The 18,990-nt window shown below is 37.0% G+C and overlaps 1 protein-coding gene across 1 annotated transcript in view; it reads right to left on the minus strand.

The window, feature by feature from the left end:
• LOC132117910 (histone deacetylase 7-like) overlaps positions 1-18,990 on the minus strand; it is an 81,727-nt gene that overhangs the window by 58,007 nt on the left and 4,730 nt on the right. The window contains exon 2 of the mRNA XM_059527271.1: positions 7,364-7,432. Within this exon, the coding sequence (XP_059383254.1) occupies positions 7,364-7,432 (69 nt within the window). The remainder of the gene's footprint in view (positions 1-7,363; positions 7,433-18,990) is intronic.

Here is an 18,990-nt window from a genome sequence, read left to right on the forward strand (position 1 = left end):
ACAATAACGGCACTGTTTTCAAAAGTTTGTGTTTTTAAGTCATCAAAACACTTGTCATTTAAATGAAATGCCAAAACGCATAAAAAGGTTTCATTATTTTGGTTTAAAATGGTGTTGTCTAAACACCCCCTTAAATGTTACAGACGGTGAAAGGAAACTGTATCGCCTCCTAGAGTATGGAGGTTTGTTACTGCCACACTAACCCTTGCAATGCATCAATCATTCAAGTTTGCGTAATTACATAGAGTATTTTTGTGACCTACATAAGTGTGTTTAATGCATTACAACATAACTGCAATGTAGTTCTGCTTTGGGTATGGTCACAGTGTAAATCATTTTTGAGAGATACAGACATAGAGGAGGTTACGTCTAGCCACAATTTACTGCACACTCAAAATGGCGCCACTCAACAGTGTAATTCAGTGTTTGAACTCCAACAACTCTCAAGTGGACACAAAAATGTACATAATGACACCTCTCCATGCAGATTTGCCTTTCCTCTTACCCCTTCACTCCCACTTGCACTTCCTCCGCCATCCGTTCCCTTTTCCATGGATTCTTTTTATTTAACAACAGTTCTGGGAAAGCATTCGCCAGGAACTCATCTCATTCATATGCAGCCTCACGAACTTCTGTCTGAGCCTCCAACAATGAAGGAGGACATTAACATTCCCTGTAACCTCAAATACACACACACACACACACACCGACTCACACTGGCTCAATGAGCTCTTTTTGTCCTGGGTGCTCTGACAAATGAGCACCTTTGTGTCCGAACACTTCCTTGTCTCCAAACATACAGGGGGTCAAACAAAACGTCCTGATCCTCACAGACCTTGCTTGAACTTGCTTCTAAAAACAGCAGGCCGGTGTGGGATGCTCTGGGAAAACAGGATTAGTTCATTCCCAGCGACTCCACAGCGCTGGCTTGAGCCAAACAGGGTTTAAATAACCAATATAACCAATAGTGCTGGACTACTAATTTTTACCAAGTGATCAAGAGTTGTTGACTAGTTATGGGACATGGCATGTAGAATAAGTGGTTTCACTTTTATTTTCAGATTCTCAAGTTACCTACAACTGGTTGACAAAGCATTCAATAGTGCTATAGCTAACCGACTAGTTGGTTTTACTAACCAAGAAATTAAATTTTCATCTTGTCATCGCCATATTGCGCAATTGAAGTCACATGCTGCTCAGCTAGTCAACAAAGGCTCAAACCATAAGCTAATTGATTAGTTAACTAGTCAATGCAACTATTTGCAACCCCACAACCCCCCCCCCCCAAAAAAAATTTCTTCCAAATGCTTTCATATAGAACAAATGCAAGTGGAGTCCAATGAATTACAGCTAGTTAACACAGGCCCAAAACGTCATGTGGTGCATGACTAGTCAATACAGGTCTCAAACATCAAAAAGTGGTATAGCAGTTAGTTTATAAGTCAACCCTACTAACCAGGAAACAAAATTTTCCTCTAGCTGTCACAATAGAGAACAAAAAAAGTTGCGCCACACTGTCCACAACTATTCATCACTGGCTCAAAACATAGCTAGTCATGTGATCCGTGACTAATCAACACAGGTTCAAAGCATGGGACTAATCTACTAGTTTGTAAAACCGCTACAAATGAAATTAAGCAGATGGAATTATCTACATCTACAAATCTATAAAACTATAAATTAAGCAGAAATTAACACCAACAAATTGGCGACATATATGATAGCCTTCAAATCTTGAGGTGATGGTAGATAGATGATCATGGTGATGGTCGATAGATCTTCCACAGTAAGGGTTACCGCATATAGAAGAACTGAAAAATCACACTCCAAATCAAAGGTGTTTCAGAAAGCAGCATTGTCACATCCTGGATGAATCACAAAGGGCTCAGATTTGCGAAAGCAAGCAGAACCTTCCTCACTGTTGCATCACATCGCTTCAATGTCAGCACTGCCAGCAACAGATGGATTCTGACACAGCTTTGGTCTGGAGTGATATTTGTACATGTTAAGAGTTAACTTGTGCCCTGAAGCTGTTAGTGTCGTTTTTTCTCGTCTGAGCAGTGATGACAGCCGCAGCAGTGAAGGAGGATGGTGTCAGCTGACCACGCTTTCACCCAGTAACAGGAAATGTGATCTTTAAACCAGCTCCTCGAAAAACAATCTCGCTATTGTCGGCTTGACTCTCCTGTCCCTCTGCCCCCCACAGCATGGGGGATGCAAAAATACCTCACAATGAACATCTTCCCATCATTCTTGTCATCTAATGCATAACCAAGTTAATTTATGTTGCCCCGCAGGTAAATCAATTCCAATGAACTGGCAAAAAAATCCCACTGCTACACTGCATTATGCAGTTCTTACCTTAAAGGGGACATTGGATGCTACATGCACTTTACAAGTTGTTTGAACTGAAATGTCTGTTGGCAGTGTGTGTACACAACCACTCTATAATGATAAAAAATACAACCAATGGGTTTTTTCTTATCTACTAAAATTTCCCTTTATCCCTTTCTCAAATCGAAAGGCAATCTCAGATGCCTGTCTTTGTGATGTCACACAGACAGGCCCCTCCCACAATAGTTTGATTGATAGTAGTGTTTCAGCAAAGCCTGGACTGGTGTCTTACCTTAGACCCGCCCTGAGTGAGCTGTCATCAATCCTCCATTGTTTCACCGCCAGACCAGATGCGTCTTTTCGCGAATTAGGGCTGCACAATTAATACAATTTCTAATCGCGATTACAATAATGGATGGATGCCACAATTACGTAATCGTTAAAAGTGGCAATAGATAGTTCAAATTCCGCTTAAGATATGTTTTTTTTTCTTTCTACATGTTATCTTATGGGTTTTTCCATTGTTTTAGTTTTAGTATAACTTTATAATACCATTCATATTTGTGTTTTTTTTATCATTTAGAGATGAAAACCAATCTGATGTATATTAGAAATTTGAGGCTTAATACTATTGAAAAGCACTAAAGTTTTTTTCAGCTAGAGTGTTTTCAGCTTGTTTGTTTTCAAATAAAAATACAGCATGCAGTTGCATCAAACAATGGTATAAACATCATTCAATGTAAATTGTGATAATCGTAATTAATAATCGCATTACAATTTCAAGGAAATAATCGTTATAATTTTTGTCATAATCGTGCAGCCCTAGCGTGAATCATTCATGGTCCAGCTTTACCAACAAAAAAAGTGAGTACAAGGTTTCTTTAATGAATCTTTGCAAATCACCTTTTCTAATAATTTGCTAATTAGCAAGTTTCACAATGAATTCGGCTAAAGTAAACAGTCTCTCTGAAAGCAGCTTGGAAGAGAGGGGCGGGGTCAGCAGAGCTCATTAACATTTAAATGAAAATGCTATAAAACAGCTTGCTCTGAAAAGAGCTGTTTTTGACAGGGTAAAAAAAGGTGTTGTTTTACACTACCATTGAGAAATTTTAACCAAACTATGTTACAGACTTTTCGTTTAGTCCCTAAAGAATCATATCAACTTTTGGAAAACGGGCATCCGATGACCGCTTTAAGGAGCAGTGTTGGTTAAGTTACTCTAAAAAAGTAAATAATAACTAACCAATCAGACCCAACTTTTAGTGCTGAAAACCAGCAGTTAAAATCCAAAAAAACTTAAATATCCAACATATATGACACTGGTTTAGTGATAACTGATTAGTTAACTACTAACCACAAATTTAAGTGTCCTCCTGTTTCAATACACCAAGTGCAAATTAAGTCACATGATCCACATCTAGTTGACACAGGCCCAAAACATCTCACAAGTTATCTAACTAGAACTAACCAATTAGTTAACTAGTCAACACAACCCCTACTAACCAGGAAACCAAATCGTCCATAACTTGCCACAATATAGAACAAGCTCAACATAAATCGCATGGTCCTCAACTAGTCAACACAGGATATAACATCTAACAGTGGTAGCGTTAACCAACTAGTTAACTTGCAACTATTTAATAACCAGAACCCTGAAAATTCTTCCAGCTGCCAAGCCTGTAATAATATAGAACAAACATAACTTGAGTCAAATGAGCTAGAGCTAGTCAATACAAGGCCAAAACCTTCTAACCAGTGGTGGAACTAACCAATTAGTTAACTAGTCTGTTCAACCCCTGCATACCAGGAAATTGAATTTTCCTTCAACTGCCACAGTACAGAGGCACAACTAAAATTGCATGGCCCTCAACTACTCTACAAAGTCTAAAAACATAAAATAGTCACAGACCTAATTGATGAGTTAACGAATCAGTGCAACAACTTGCTAACCAAACAACTGATGTTGCTGCCATGTAACCTAATCTCAAGAGTGATGTCATCATATTAAACAATATTTCTGACATGGGACATGAAAACTAGAAGTTGAAATACAGTAAATGTAAATGACCTACATATACAGTATGACATTGGTTTAGTGCTAATCAATTAGTTAACTACTAACCAAGACTTTGAATATTACTTCTGCTTTCACCACATAACAAGCGCAATTTAAGTGACATGATCCACAGCCAGTTGACACAGGCACAAAACAGCTAACCAGTGGTAAGACTAACCAATTAGTTAACTAGTCAATGCATCCCCTACTAACCAGGAAACAGATTTTTCTTCCAGCTACTGATACTGTGTAACCATACATAGTCGGGTTGATTTAGTCATATGAAACAATAATTTTGGCATGTGGCAGAAACCAAAGAGATGCACCTTTGGATCCAGAAAACCAGCAGTTAATATTGAATAAACTTTAATAACCAACTCATATGGCACTGGTTTAGTGCTTTACACACACACCATAAGTTACATTGCATGATTATTAGATGACAGCCAGAACATTTTCTAAACCATTGCGATGCACTAAAACTTTAGGGAGAGTTGTATGTACATGTCAAAACCAGAGGAATTCACTCTGAGGTAGTTTACACAAACTGTGGTTTAGTTACTGAATGCGATATGATTAGGCCTGCTAGTTCCATCACATTGCCCAATATCATCCGTATTATAAACTGTGACGAAACTGTATCGGGTCTCACACACTACATAAATTGTGAGAAGGACAAAAGGCAGGCACTTCTACCGTTCAGTGGGCTTCACGAGCGGTCCGTGGGGCCCGGTAACAGCCGAACAAAAGAGCGGGAGCGGATCAGATCCCTCTAACAGGCTCGGCTGAAACGTTATCCCCGAGCCGCTGGCCATGACCTCATCGTGTTGTTTTTCCCATGGAGCCTGGCGCAAGCTACAGGACAAGCAATGTCTAATGTCAAGCACAAATCTGTTTCTGGTTGTTTACACTACCGTCCGCGGAGTAGTAAAAGGTTTGAAATGGTGACTGAAATTGTGTCAGTAGCTTTAGATAAAACAACATAATGGTAAATCTGTTCTGTGAGTGTAATCTAAATACTCAATTATTGATTAGTTGGTAAAATCACACAGTTAGGTTAAATGCCTTAGACATTTGCGTAATTAATTAATCATTTCATCTCATGTTCTGTTGAGATTGGCGTTGCTGTCTTTATGGGGTCCCATCAACCCTGCTAACATATGGATTGAAATAAGAGGCTAACAGCAATGTAAACTTTTACATTCAAAGATGCGTTCATTTATAATCAGAAAATCTGATGAAAAGTCATGAATGTCTGACTATAATCTTAATTTTAAGATTGAGCTGCCTATCAAAACTGTGGGATCAATAAGGTTTTAAATGTTTTTAAAGTGTCTTATGCTCACTAAGACCGCATTTATTTGATCAAAGCTATTTAATACTGTGAAATATTATAGCAAATTCAAACAACCGTTTTCTATTTTGAATATATTTATATATTATTTCTTTGATGGCAAGCCGAATTTTCAGCATCATTACTCCAGTGGTCAATGTCCTTCAGAAATCATTCTGATTTATTACTAATGCTGAACACTGTTGTGCTGCTTCATGTTTTTTGTGGAAACCGTTACACATTGTTTTATCAGATTTGTTTTCAAATTGAAACATTTATTTGAAATAGAGGTTTTTGCAACATCATAAATGTATTACTGCCACTTTTGATTAATGCATATTAAATTTAATGCTCAATGAAAGTATTATTATTACTACACATTTTGAACATAAGTGTATGTATTGTTATAATTATTATTATGTATATTCGCATTAAATGGCCTTGGTCAAGCAGAACATGAGGGTTAAGACTGTAAACATAAGCCATACAGCCTTTGCCTTGCATGTCGTCAATGAACTTAAGTACACTAATGTGGAACAATGAATATTCAAGCTAGTCGTCTAATCTCAATGTACTGTCATCTAGATGACTCAGAAGGGTCTGTTACTGATTCAATCAGGACTAATGCCATACACATAACATTAATTCTTCAATCTCAATCCAACACATCTGAAATAAGACATCTGCCATATATGCTGTATATGCACAGCTGTATTAAAAGAGACTTAAATATCACTCAGAATCCAATCCCAGATCTTTTTAACTTAAAAAATAAAATACAAATCCATTAAGTACATTCAAATGTTCGGGATCAGTGGGTAAAAGCAGTAAGAAATAAAGAAATTACTAAATTACCAAGACTTTAACATGGTTACTAAAACATTTCTCTTTCAAATGAATATATTCTTTTGAACTTCTATCCATCAAAGAATCCTGGAAAAAAAACATACAGTCACAGTTTCCACAAAAATATGAAGCAACACAACTGTTTTCAGAAATGTTTCTTGAGCAGTACATTAGCATATTAGAGTGATTTCTGAAGATCATGTGACACTGAAGACTGGAGTAAAAAAAATTATGTCACAGTAATAAATTACATTCTACAATATATTCACATAGAAAGCAGTTATTTTATATTATAATAATATTTCACACTAAATACAAACACAGTATTTTCAATCAAATAAATGCAGCCTTGGCGATCATGAGAGACATTAAAACATCTTTCAAACAATTGTGCAGAACGGCTCCAAAAAAAGTTATTCTGATAATTGAGACAAAATCTATGCACACTTTGTGGCTGTCGAATAGTTATTGTGCGGTCACCAGAACACCTGTGTGAATGGATGTCATACATCCACCAAAAATCACCTTGTTTTGTACGAATTTTAAAAGAAATAAAAGGTTCTGAGAAAGCCTGCAGCATTTCCTTGCAGGTGCCAATCACTGATTTAATGCAATTACATTCAGACATTTTAAGCGTTCCTTACTACTTTTTTGGACCCTTATATTTAAGGCTGCATCACATAGGCCTATAATTTCATGAATGAAATTTCAAAAAGCAAATAGTTCCGGGAAGTATGGCTTTTTTATTCTCTGATGTAAAGGCAAAGCATGTGATCATCTTCAATCATACATACCAGGCGCTCCCCAGCAGTGAGTGTCTCTCTGATCTGACTCAACGATCAGTCCCACTGCACAGCTGCCATCTGTGGAACCAGAAGAAGTGGAGATGTTTGAGAGAGCCTTGGTTTCCTGCTTCTCACACCCTCACTGTTCAGATACACACTTATACACTGCAAACGCACAACAGCACTAGCCTACACAACAACAAGTGTCATCAAAAACCAACTAGAAATAATCAAATGAAAGATTCTGAAAGCTCCTTAAATGAAACATTAGTGGTAATAGTAAGTACAGTAACCTAATGTTGGAAGAGATTATGGAAACCATGGTCAATTTTAATATGAACCCTAGTAGTCTCAAACAGTGTGCAATGCTTAACTTAATAGTTTTGTCCATCACTAAACGCCTAAAATGCTGTCTAGGTAGACAAGTAACACTGTTTTAAATCAAGCTGCACACAAACTGAAAGCTTTTTAGTTAGAGACGCATTTTAAGACTCGAGAACATGAAGTGTTTGTCTCTTGGTCTGTTTGGGTTTCATTTCCACTTTGTTTCTAAACTTATTCTTTACAGTATGCATCAGTTTCACCAACACAGTGCACATATTTTGTAGAGTTATTAAATTTAAAGAAGCCATGCTTGACAATATAAATATGTCAATAATTAATTAATCACAATACTCCAGGAAAGCGCAGAAACAGACTGACGCATCACTATCGAGATAAGAGACAGCTTTCAAAAGGCATAGCAAACGTTAGTGAAAAAGCCAAGCAAACTGACTTCCTTATAAAGACTGAAGCAGCAGGACACTTTATAAGATGAAAGACAGTCTGTACCTCATGTGAAAGATAAAAGCATGCAACAGGTCGTTATTCCCTTGTGAGAAACCCCTTCTTCTTTATTGCAGAAGACTTTACGTCTTGTTTTTAAGGTCCAAATGCTTCCTCAGTTAAAGTTTGTCTTAATCCTCAATTAGTGGTCTGCCATCCATTAAAGAGAGCAGCAACGATGTTCGGCAGTGGTGCGAGAGAGGGAGAAAGTGAGTTATTACAAGTTTCTCGCTAAGCCCCGCCCCTGAGGCGGACGAAAATAGAAATGTGGGCGGAGTTCTCCAAAAATAGCGTGTGACGTCTCACGCATGCATTCTCGCATTGTTTCCTTCTCTGTTATTTCATTGGCTGAGGCTGCAGCCACATCCACACTGCACTCTAGTGTACTTAAAATTTGTGTAACTACTCACCAGCTAAACCATGTTTCAGAAGCAGGTGCAGGACTCCAGAAAAATCAACGACTTAACAGATAAAAAAAAAAAAAACTATATATATATATATATATATATATATATATATATATATATATGTATATATATATATATATATATATATATCATCGTCATTCCACAAAATATCAATAATTCTTTTCTAGATTTGTCTTGAATTTTTTTTTGCTAAATTACCAATATAATAATAATAATAATAATACTTTTCTTTTTATTAAAAGTTTTAAAAGAAAAAGTGTGTTTGTCTTCATCAAAAATAAATTATAGCCATTGCTCGAATTGATATGTTGTTGTGTAAAGCGAACTTAATTCATGCAATTTGCAAATAAATGACAATGTATTGGTATAACAATCTGATTACATTTTTTTACACGTTCACTAAAATCGTTTTAACTCATGTTAAACTTTGAGTCTCTGTTCATCTTTAGGAGTTTTATATTATCTTCCAGTAGCAATACCAAGGAAACCTTTTGATTTCCTCCAGAGATAACATAAATGAAAAAAAACACAACAACCATGCATGACGCAAGATTGTGCAAAAGTACATTATATGCATATGCACATGTACTTTCAGTGCATGTCAGTCAGGCGTTTTTCTTTTCTTTCTGTCTTTCTCAGTAAAACAGAACCGGTCAGCATTCACGCGCAGCACACGCGCTCTGAAACCACTTCATGACCTGTTTCTCAGAAACCAGGACACACAGTGGCGGTCTCCAGTGGGTTTCTGATTTCCTCTGTGAGGCCCGATCGCTCAGTTCTTGTCACTGGCGTACACTGACTGTGTCTCAAAACCTACCTACATGCACCTCAACTGCTGTTCTGGCCTCATACACCCATGCTGCATTTTCACTGCTACGAAAAACATTTTATACAAGTCTTTGCACTTTTCCTTTCATGCGCTGTGTGTGTGGTCAAACATGTCGGTTTGACAGTGAAGTGGGTTCCAGCATATAAAACCTCAATGCTATTTAAATACTTAAATCATTTCTAGGGCAGAGGAACCAAACAAAGACCCTTGAACACATACACACACATATACACATAATGAAACTAAAACAGTGTTGTGCTACATCTAAAAATGCTCCTCTAACTGGGGGATCCCAAACAGTCTTACCAGAAACCCTCATCCGTGTGTGTGTGTGTGTGTGTGTGTGTGTGTGTGTGCGTTATAATTACACAGTCCTTCAGTCTGAATCATATCCGGCAGAAGCTGAAAATAACAAGACCACGATCTGACAGAGAAGCAGCACAGCAGGGGAACAGGCGATACACTCACTTACACACACTCACACACACACACACACACACACACACACACACACACACACACACATGTGCATCAAAGTAAACTCTCCTGCACTGCCAGCAAAGACTTGATTTTCAGCATGTTTAGGATTGTAATGTCTATCATATTCTATTGAATGCAAATATTTCTATAAATGTAGAGCATCCAGTGGGGCTCGAAACCAAAAATAATATTTTTTTTTGTTTTAAATTAAGTAAATTTATGAAGAAATTTCTAGGTCACTATTCAATTGTAAGTAAATTTGATCATTTGATATTCCTTGGTGTTGAAAGAACAACATTTTGAGTTTGTGTTGCTGGATAACGTAACATCTGTTCATGCATACACTTGAGTTTATGTCAGCTCGAGTGCTACAGCAGAAAGGGGGAAAAACAGACATGTACTATACTGAAAAAATCATGTTTCATTTTTATATCATTTCACTATTATAACATTTCAGTCAAACCGTAATACTGATAACATCATTTGTTATAAATAGTTGCATTAAAATATACTGCAATTTTCCTTTTTTTTAAATCTGTCTTAGACTTTAAATATCTGCAGAGCGTCTTCATATCAGACATTAAAGATACGCAAATCTTGAATATTGTTGCATGCTGTGGTGCTTTTAATATTTATCTTCACATCATGTACCGTAAGTGATTTCATCTTTTTTTTTTCATGTGTGATCAACAGTATAGCGTTAGAGGGAGATAGAGGGAGTATAGTGAACGCACTTTCTTCGGTAATCACAGGAAGTGCTCAGCCTCTCAGTCACACATTTCTATATTCAGACACAAAAATGACAAATTTACTTATGTGATTTACCCTGTTTACCCAAAAGTGAACTATTCACCCATGTTTATGAGCAAAACAAAGAATAAAACTTGCTTTGTTTGAGAATTAGGCTTTCGCTGCCAACTGTTTTCTATGTGAATATGTGACACTGGCTGTGAAAACCCAGCTAAAGTCTTTAATATAATGCAGAAGTGTACAGCATATGCACAGAGAACACAGCATGGTTTCCTAATGGCCACCAGTTTAAGAGTGTTTCAAAGACAGAGGCTGTTTACCATTATTCACTTTTCTCCTTCCTCTTGCCGACAAACCCAAACTTAATTTTCACACTAATGAGATCCTCTCCAACAGCTTAGCTGTATGTCAGTCCACACACAGGATGCAGTGCTCGTGGTTTACATTTTGGGGGGAAAACGGTTTAGTGATTTGATTTAGAGCAGTTTCTCTCTGCTGACCGAGTTTCACCAATTGTCATGTTTGTCCTGTCAGGTGAGAAAACTGAGTCTTTTCTGCTCTTCTGAGTAATGAGTGATGTTTTTCATCTAGCAATGATGGGTAAAATGATCAGTCATCTTTTCTTGTGATTATTCTCAATGGAGTTTATTATTAAGTCAAGCATCACTATTATTATAACTATTGCTCCAGCTATGACTGGACATACAATTTGGTGATAAAACAGGCAAAAACCCTGCTAACAATACACTGAAGGATATCCTAGGGTCTATTCTAGAGTTATTCAACCGAGAGCAGCCACTAAACACCTAAGCAATCTTATAGCAACACACTGAGACCACTTAAAACACCCTGAAATCAGTGCACCTTGATTGAATGACTGCATAGCCCCTTGAAACTCACCAGAACACCCAAACAACTACATTGCAATGCATTAACAACCACTCAAAACACCTTGATTACTGCACAGCAATGCCCTAGCAACAACCCAGAAAACCCTAGCATTGTGACGGATCTGAATGGAGGCACAGCAATCACATTTTTTTCCAAAGTCTCAGGAAGATATTCGTAAGTAGAAAATGTTTCATACAGTACGATGAAGGCCAATATCACCATCCAGATAAACCTTGTCACTACACAGCAACTTTCTAACAGCTGTTCAGAGCACCTAAATGATGGCACAGTAACACCCTGGTAAATGAGGAATATTATACCATAAGATGAAGGTCAGTTTCACATTGTTTTCTAACCAACTCCATACCGTAATAATAATGTCGTTACTGTTGGTGTTTTTTAGAGAGAACAAGATATCTTCCTGTTGTTTCGTACAGAACCACTGCTCTCTCTCTCTCTCTCTCTCTCTCTCTCTCTCTCTCTCTGCACAGTATTGGGAAACTAATGGCTGTGAATGCCAGCAAACTAGTCATATGAATCAGCCAGATTTGATTACATCTCTGTGTGCCTCAATGTGCTCTTTCAATTTCAGCTACACTACCTTCCTCTAAAATAACCCATGCACACACAGTGAAAGCATGGCAGTGTTCCTCTGCTAATGTGGCAGGTTTGATTGGGATGTGTGCTGTTATAATAGCAACCATTGATAAGCTTTAATCGGATTCTCCGTGGCATTTGGACAGACAGTAACAGAGAGTCATGCACAGAGCCGGCTCTGCTGTGGGTAAATGTCAGCAGTTCAGCTCTCAGCCTACTGTAGCTGCACCCTTTACTGCCCAATCAAGTATGCTTCTGACACAGAATAGAAAAATAGAAAAGTTATTGGCTACTTTTTAATCTCAGAATTAAGTTTTTCTGGCTTTTACTCATGCCCCAATGGTTAGAGATTTGAACTCGTAATCCAAAGGTTTATAAGTTCGAGTCTCGGGCCGGGAGGAATTATAGGAGGGGGAGTGAATGTACAGCGCTCTTTCCACCCTCAATACATTGACTGAGGTGCCCTTGAGCAAGGCACCGAACCCGCAACTGCTCCCTGAAAATGTATTTGTAAATCTATTTTAATATTCTATTTTTAGTACTTGTATGCTCCATTATTCATTCATTATTATTTTAAAACTACCAAAAAGAAACACTAAAATGATTCATGTAAGAGAGGGAGATGTGTGACGGTTTGCCAGCAGGATCTGTCCCTTAAGAACCCTGCAGGAATTTGAGGAATGCTGGATGAGGAGAGCGTCCTGAGAGAAACAGAGGGCAACAGGGCCAGAGAGCTACAAGTGGGAGAGGCACTGAAAACATGGAGACAAAACAGATGCAAGGAGTGTAAGGAGAAGAGAAAAGAGAGGGTGTGGAGATAAAATAGCGTTGAGGAGAAAGATCACGTGTGTGTGTGTGATGGGAATAGGGATTATTAGGGAGGAGTATTTGAGGGTGGGGTGCTGAGCGGCGATACACTTCGGATAATGTGACTCAAACATGACTAAATCAAGACAAAGCAAACACAAACTGCAGCACTACAGTGTCTTCACAGTTTACTTTGGCTTCAGGCTGAGACTGGCCTCCAGTCGCTAATTAAAAATCCCATGTCAGGAGTTTAAAATTGCACAAAAGCCTCGTGGGAGGTGCAGAATTCCAAGAATCTTGGATAGGATTCAAGCTCTTGGAATGTTAGGATTTGGAACTGATTTCGGCTCGACTATTTCTGCTTTATTGGTTTTTCTTCAGTTGCATTGAAACCTGACGCCGTTTTTTGGGGAGTTGCAAGCCTGGCAAAAAAACCCAAGCATGGGAGAAGTGGTAAAGGTTAAGCATAGAGTTGGGGAATCTTTTCATTCATAATGACTGCAGCGGTGACTCACACAAACACCACTTGCCTTGAGAAGACACGCGACGAGATTTTACCACTGTCGTGTGCATTTTACACAAACGCCAATCTTTGTGGTTCTGTAATAGACTTGTACCTTAATCAGTGTCTTCAAAGAGAAAATTCACACTGAAATCAAACTTCTGCCATCATTTACTCACTCGTATGTCATTTCAAACCTGTATGACTTACTTCCTCCTTTCATACACAAAAGGAGACAAATCTTCACACCACTATTTTCCATACAATGACACTTCATAGTGATCACAGTGGAAGTGTGAATACGTTTTTCAGTGAACAACAATAAAAACTGCAATCTTCACTTTTTTTTTGGTGAACTGTCTCTTTAAGAGCTTCATAATCGTTAATTTGGCAAGGTTTATTTGGCAGTAACAGTGCCTGCAAATATACAGGAGTGGTTTTATTTCACACCCTTTCACACCCAGTTCTGTACTGTGCCTGACTTTTATTTTCTCATAACTAGCTAAGCTGCAAATCCTGTTATTACTGTTAATATGCACATTATATATAGATGATATAATGTATTTATTTATTTGCAAATATTAAAAGTAATAAAGTGAAGCGCTGATTAAAGTTTACTGAATATTTCAGTTAAGTAATACTATAGAAAGATCTGTGCAAACTATATTCAAAATGTTTGATTTTTTTTTTCAAAACAATTTAATAATTTTATTCAGCATTTAAATGACAAAAAATCTGTAAAAACCTGAAAAGTAATCCAGGCTGTTATCACATCATGAGCCTTTAACTCACACACTGAAGTTAATGAGTGCAGTTGCACAACACAATCTTCTCATTCTCAGTGACGCACAGGTCACTGCGCAGGGTTTCTGGTTTTGGAAATGATGGCCAACAGTCTCAGACTCTCTTTTTTTAGTAAACAATGAAGCACAATGTGCATAGAAAAACAAACAAAAACCACACACAAAAAAAAAGAAAAACACAGGATGATGAGGTGTGAAGAGAGGCATATATGAAGAGTTTCCACGCTCTCATTCCAGTGTTTTTGGGTGTGTGGGTAAGTGTGGGCAGCTCATAGCGTATCGCTGCGGTGCTCAGAGTTCAGTTACTGCTGCTGGAAACCATTTGACATGTGAAGATCACCTAGATCAGAGACCACCAGCACATCAATACACCAGTCTGTACTACAGCACGGAAAAAACATAGAAGGGAGTGAGGGGCTTTTCAAGAAAAACACACTCACACTGTTCCATCTTATATATATATATATATATATATAGTCCTTACTATATTTATATGGTTTATTAAAGTACTGTGCAAATGTATTTCAGCAATCACTGAAATCCACCTGCAAAGCTACAGTGTTGTCAAAAGTTTTAGGCACTCGTGTAAAAACGCTGTAAAATGAAAAACAATGTCATAAATAAATTGTATTTATCAATTAACTTCTATTAACTGTAATCAACATTTGGTGTGACAATCCTTTGCATTTAAATCAGCATTTGTTCAAGGTAGATTTACACCGTTTTTCGAGCCCGTTTTCATGAAAAAAAAAATTGTGCGTTTTGTGTGTTAATTATACACAGAATGCATTCAATACTCATGTCTTTGACGTGCATATAAAACAAAGTTTTTGTGTGCATTTGATAGTCACGTTGTTGGTGTTGCTACCTTCTCAACAACCCTAAAACTAACCATTGCATATCATATGCATGCCTAAATCAATTTCTGTATATAAATAAATTTCGCCAAATAGAAACAGGAAAACATGCCACTGAAATGCAATTTGTAGCTTTGCAGGAAGGTTTTTTGAAGCCACAGTTCTTCTGGATTCAGTCTGTCTCAGTTTGTTCTGTTTCTTCATGTAATCTAAGACAGATTGATGATGATCAGATCAGATCTCTGAGAGAAGCAAACAAAAATCTCACCGGATTCTTACAGTTTATAGCAAAATGATTGAAACCATTTTGGAAAATACTAATGATCCAAGACTTTTGTACAACAGTGTATAAAACCTTAAGAGGAGTCATTCTAGAGCATTTTTTTTAGCTGTAAAGTTGTATTAATTGTGTTAATTTTGAACAGCTATGTTGTTCCATCTTTGAATATAGTTATATCATGTCCCATTTTATGTGTAAAATAGGATATACTAACATTTAAATATAAAACATCATATATATATATATATATATATAAAACAATTTTTAATTACAAAAATAGAAACGAAAAAGAAAAGGCATTAATGCAAATAAAATTGAAGTCTATGAGGCTGGGACTGCATCAGAATTAATGTTACAAGTAAACTTAAGATATTAATAAATATGCTGTTGACTTGTAATTAGCTTGTATTGAATCCAGGACATTCCTATAGCAATATTATGGATTATGGACTGGAAACAATGGTTTGTGGTTATAAATGTCTTGATATATTTACAGTTTTGGCTTAACTAGATGTTAACTGATGGACTGGAGTGGTGTGGATTATTGGAATGTTTTTATCAGCTGTTTGGACTCTCATTCTGACGGCACCCATTCACTGCAGAGGATCCATTGGTGTGCAACTGCTGCAATGCTACATTTCTGCAAATCTGTTCTGATGAAGAAACAAACTCATCTCCATCTTGGGTAACCCGAGGGTGAGTAAATGTTCATCTTATTTTCATTTTTTGATGTACTGTTCCTTTAACTGCCAGATGGAGTTTCAGGAAGCAAGAAGTCTTGCGTTTTTCTTTGAGAGAAGCAATTTCTTAAATTCCCTAAAATCGTCTCTAGAGAGATTTACAGAATGCTTTGAGACAGATATAAATATGAGAACCTCTAGGTTAAAATGAGGAACGCCACAAAAAGACCAAATTCAAGGAAACGGCAGTTTTTTTGTATTGTTTTTTTGTTATTTTTAAATAAAGTGCAGTAAATTGAATTGGATTCCATGAATGATTAGAGTAAGAAAACATAGTGAAAGAAGACACAGATATAATTCACTTTTTGCCCTAATAAAACCAGTCAAATAAAAGTAAGTATGATGGAAAAAGTAGTCACCATAAATGCATTCATATGGCTTTTTGAGGCACAGACTTTCCCGTGTGGAAACTGTAGTGAGATTTCAGTTTGCGGAGCGATATGGATGGCGAAAGAGCTCGAGGCGACGGGGGTAATTCCCAGCAAGCTCTGAGGTGGACGTGCTGTACCTCCACTGAAAACATTTGACATCATTCGACAGCGGGCCCACCTTTTTCAACAACAACAATCCTGAAAAGGTGGGTGGAAGAGGTGGAAAGAAAGACTAAAAATAACCCCAGGCTGTGTCTCTACTCGTCTTCGCTCTTTCTCGTCCTCTCTCTCGCTAACGCTCATCAGCTCCTTTCAGTGGTTAAACTGAAGTCGTCCTTACCGTATTTCAGTTCTGAGATCTGTCACACACAGGAAAAACACCTAGAAGCTGCCGTATTGAAAGACTGAGCTTGAAACCGTTGGTCAAGCCAAACAACAGATCAGTGAAAGGTCACGCTTACATTCTGCTGCTTTTAAACTTACAATTTAAGATGTACCTTTGAGAATTTAAGATCCAGAAGAAGAATTATGATCACCATCACCATCATCATCGATATTATTAGTTTCACATTATTATAAACATTTAGAAATCGGGGACAATCAAATGTCATATACTAATTTCACAGAATTATTGCTACATGCTTGTGCATTCATGATGACAGCCTTAATGAAACACACACACAAAAAACTTTTTTTAGCACAACAAAAGAGTCCTTATTTCTCGACAGCTATTAATTTACATATTCTGAAGCTGTTTTATCTCTATAAGGTTTTTATTTTTTTTATTTTTTTTAGTTGTAGTAATTTTGGTTGTAGATTTTTTTTTTTTTATATATATATATTTATATCTATATTACATATATTTAAATCATCTAAGTTATTTTACTTGTGTAATGTGATGCATATTCAAATGCAACAGACCTGAGCACATCTTGACAAATCCTAATTGCAATGCAGAATGTCCAAATGTAACCACTGGCAAGGTTTCAGAAAGGTTGCATCACCCCAACAGCAGCCTCAGCAGTTATTTGTCCATCGGTCAGGAGACGTTACACAAAAAAGTAGATATTTTTATCTTTAAAATAACATGTACTGATGAATTGTGCACAATAACACCAGGATCACATATTTAGAAAGAAAGAGTACATTTTGACTTGTTAGCTCCACAAGTATTTAACACCATGCATATGAAACCTTTTATAAAAATGTTTACTAAAGTATGTCAGGAACTTTCAGTCCAGAATGTTTGTCCAATACTTTTCAGATGTCTTTGCACGTTGAGGATACGGATGAAACTGAGATGTGCAGAACGCCCAGCGTGGAAAACAGGGTCAACATAGTGACACAATGGAGCCCTCGATGGCTTTACACGTCAGTTTCAGTAGTTACGTCGCGCAAGACAGCGGCGCGGTGCTGAAGACCCTCAAATGCATGAGTAACGCATGAGTTCCTGTCATGCTCTGAGTCACGTCCAGGAATCACACAAAAACAGTCAGCCCTCCAACACACAGAGGAATTAATGAAAAGAAAAGAAAGATAAAAACTGGTATAAGTGTGGATTGGTCAACAGAAAATACCACCTGTGGACCAAAATGAAAAGAAACCTGAACCCAAATCATTCACATTCTTTTTATTTCATGATCCAGACAGTCCTGATGGGCAAATGCTCACAGTTATGAAAGTACTGTATGTGTATGCAAAAAAGAGAAAACATTTTAATTTAAAATGAATTAAAAATGCTATGCATTCAAAATCTACAGAAGCCCATTTCCACCACAGAATAAAACATTTAAAAAGGTAATTGCAATTTGTAATTTGCAATTTGGTAATTGTAATTACTTTATATCTTAAAATTTTTTCCTTTTCTTTTTGTTGTTGTAATTTTAAGAAAAAAAAAAATATGTAAACGCAGACTTGTGAAATAAGAAGATATAATTTTAACTCTGAAGAAAAAAAAGTCAGAATTTGGAGATATAAACTGTTCCTCAGTTTAAATCTCACCAACCATGAAAAATACCATTACAGGTCTATCTGTGCAATAAAAGCATGATTTGTTATGATTTTACAGCTATTCATCATGAATCAGAGCGCTACAGTAAAGATTTCCCTGGAAAATAATTTATTAATAACTGGCCATTCCATGTGTGTTTATCCAGGAAAGGTCTGGCCTGCCATCAGCAGGTTTTTCCCTTCGGTGCTCCACATTTGTTTAGTGACTGATAAGGAAGCGCAAAACATAATGACATCCTCTAATTGAGAGAAAAATCGTAAGAGGGTTTTGACATTGAGTTTGCACTTATGACAAATTTAACCCATGAGCAATATAATTACTTCCAGTATCTTGGTGATACATTTCAGAGGAAAGTTATTTCAGATGTTCCTCCAGAATTTCCTTAAGAAATATCTACTGAGACAACTCTTAACACACAGTGTGCAGTGCTTTGAAAATGTTTTAGCTCAGACTCAGAGGAATCTG

This window comes from Carassius carassius, chromosome 37 (genome assembly GCF_963082965.1).
Source record: "Carassius carassius chromosome 37, fCarCar2.1, whole genome shotgun sequence".
NCBI lineage: Eukaryota > Metazoa > Chordata > Actinopteri > Cypriniformes > Cyprinidae > Carassius > Carassius carassius.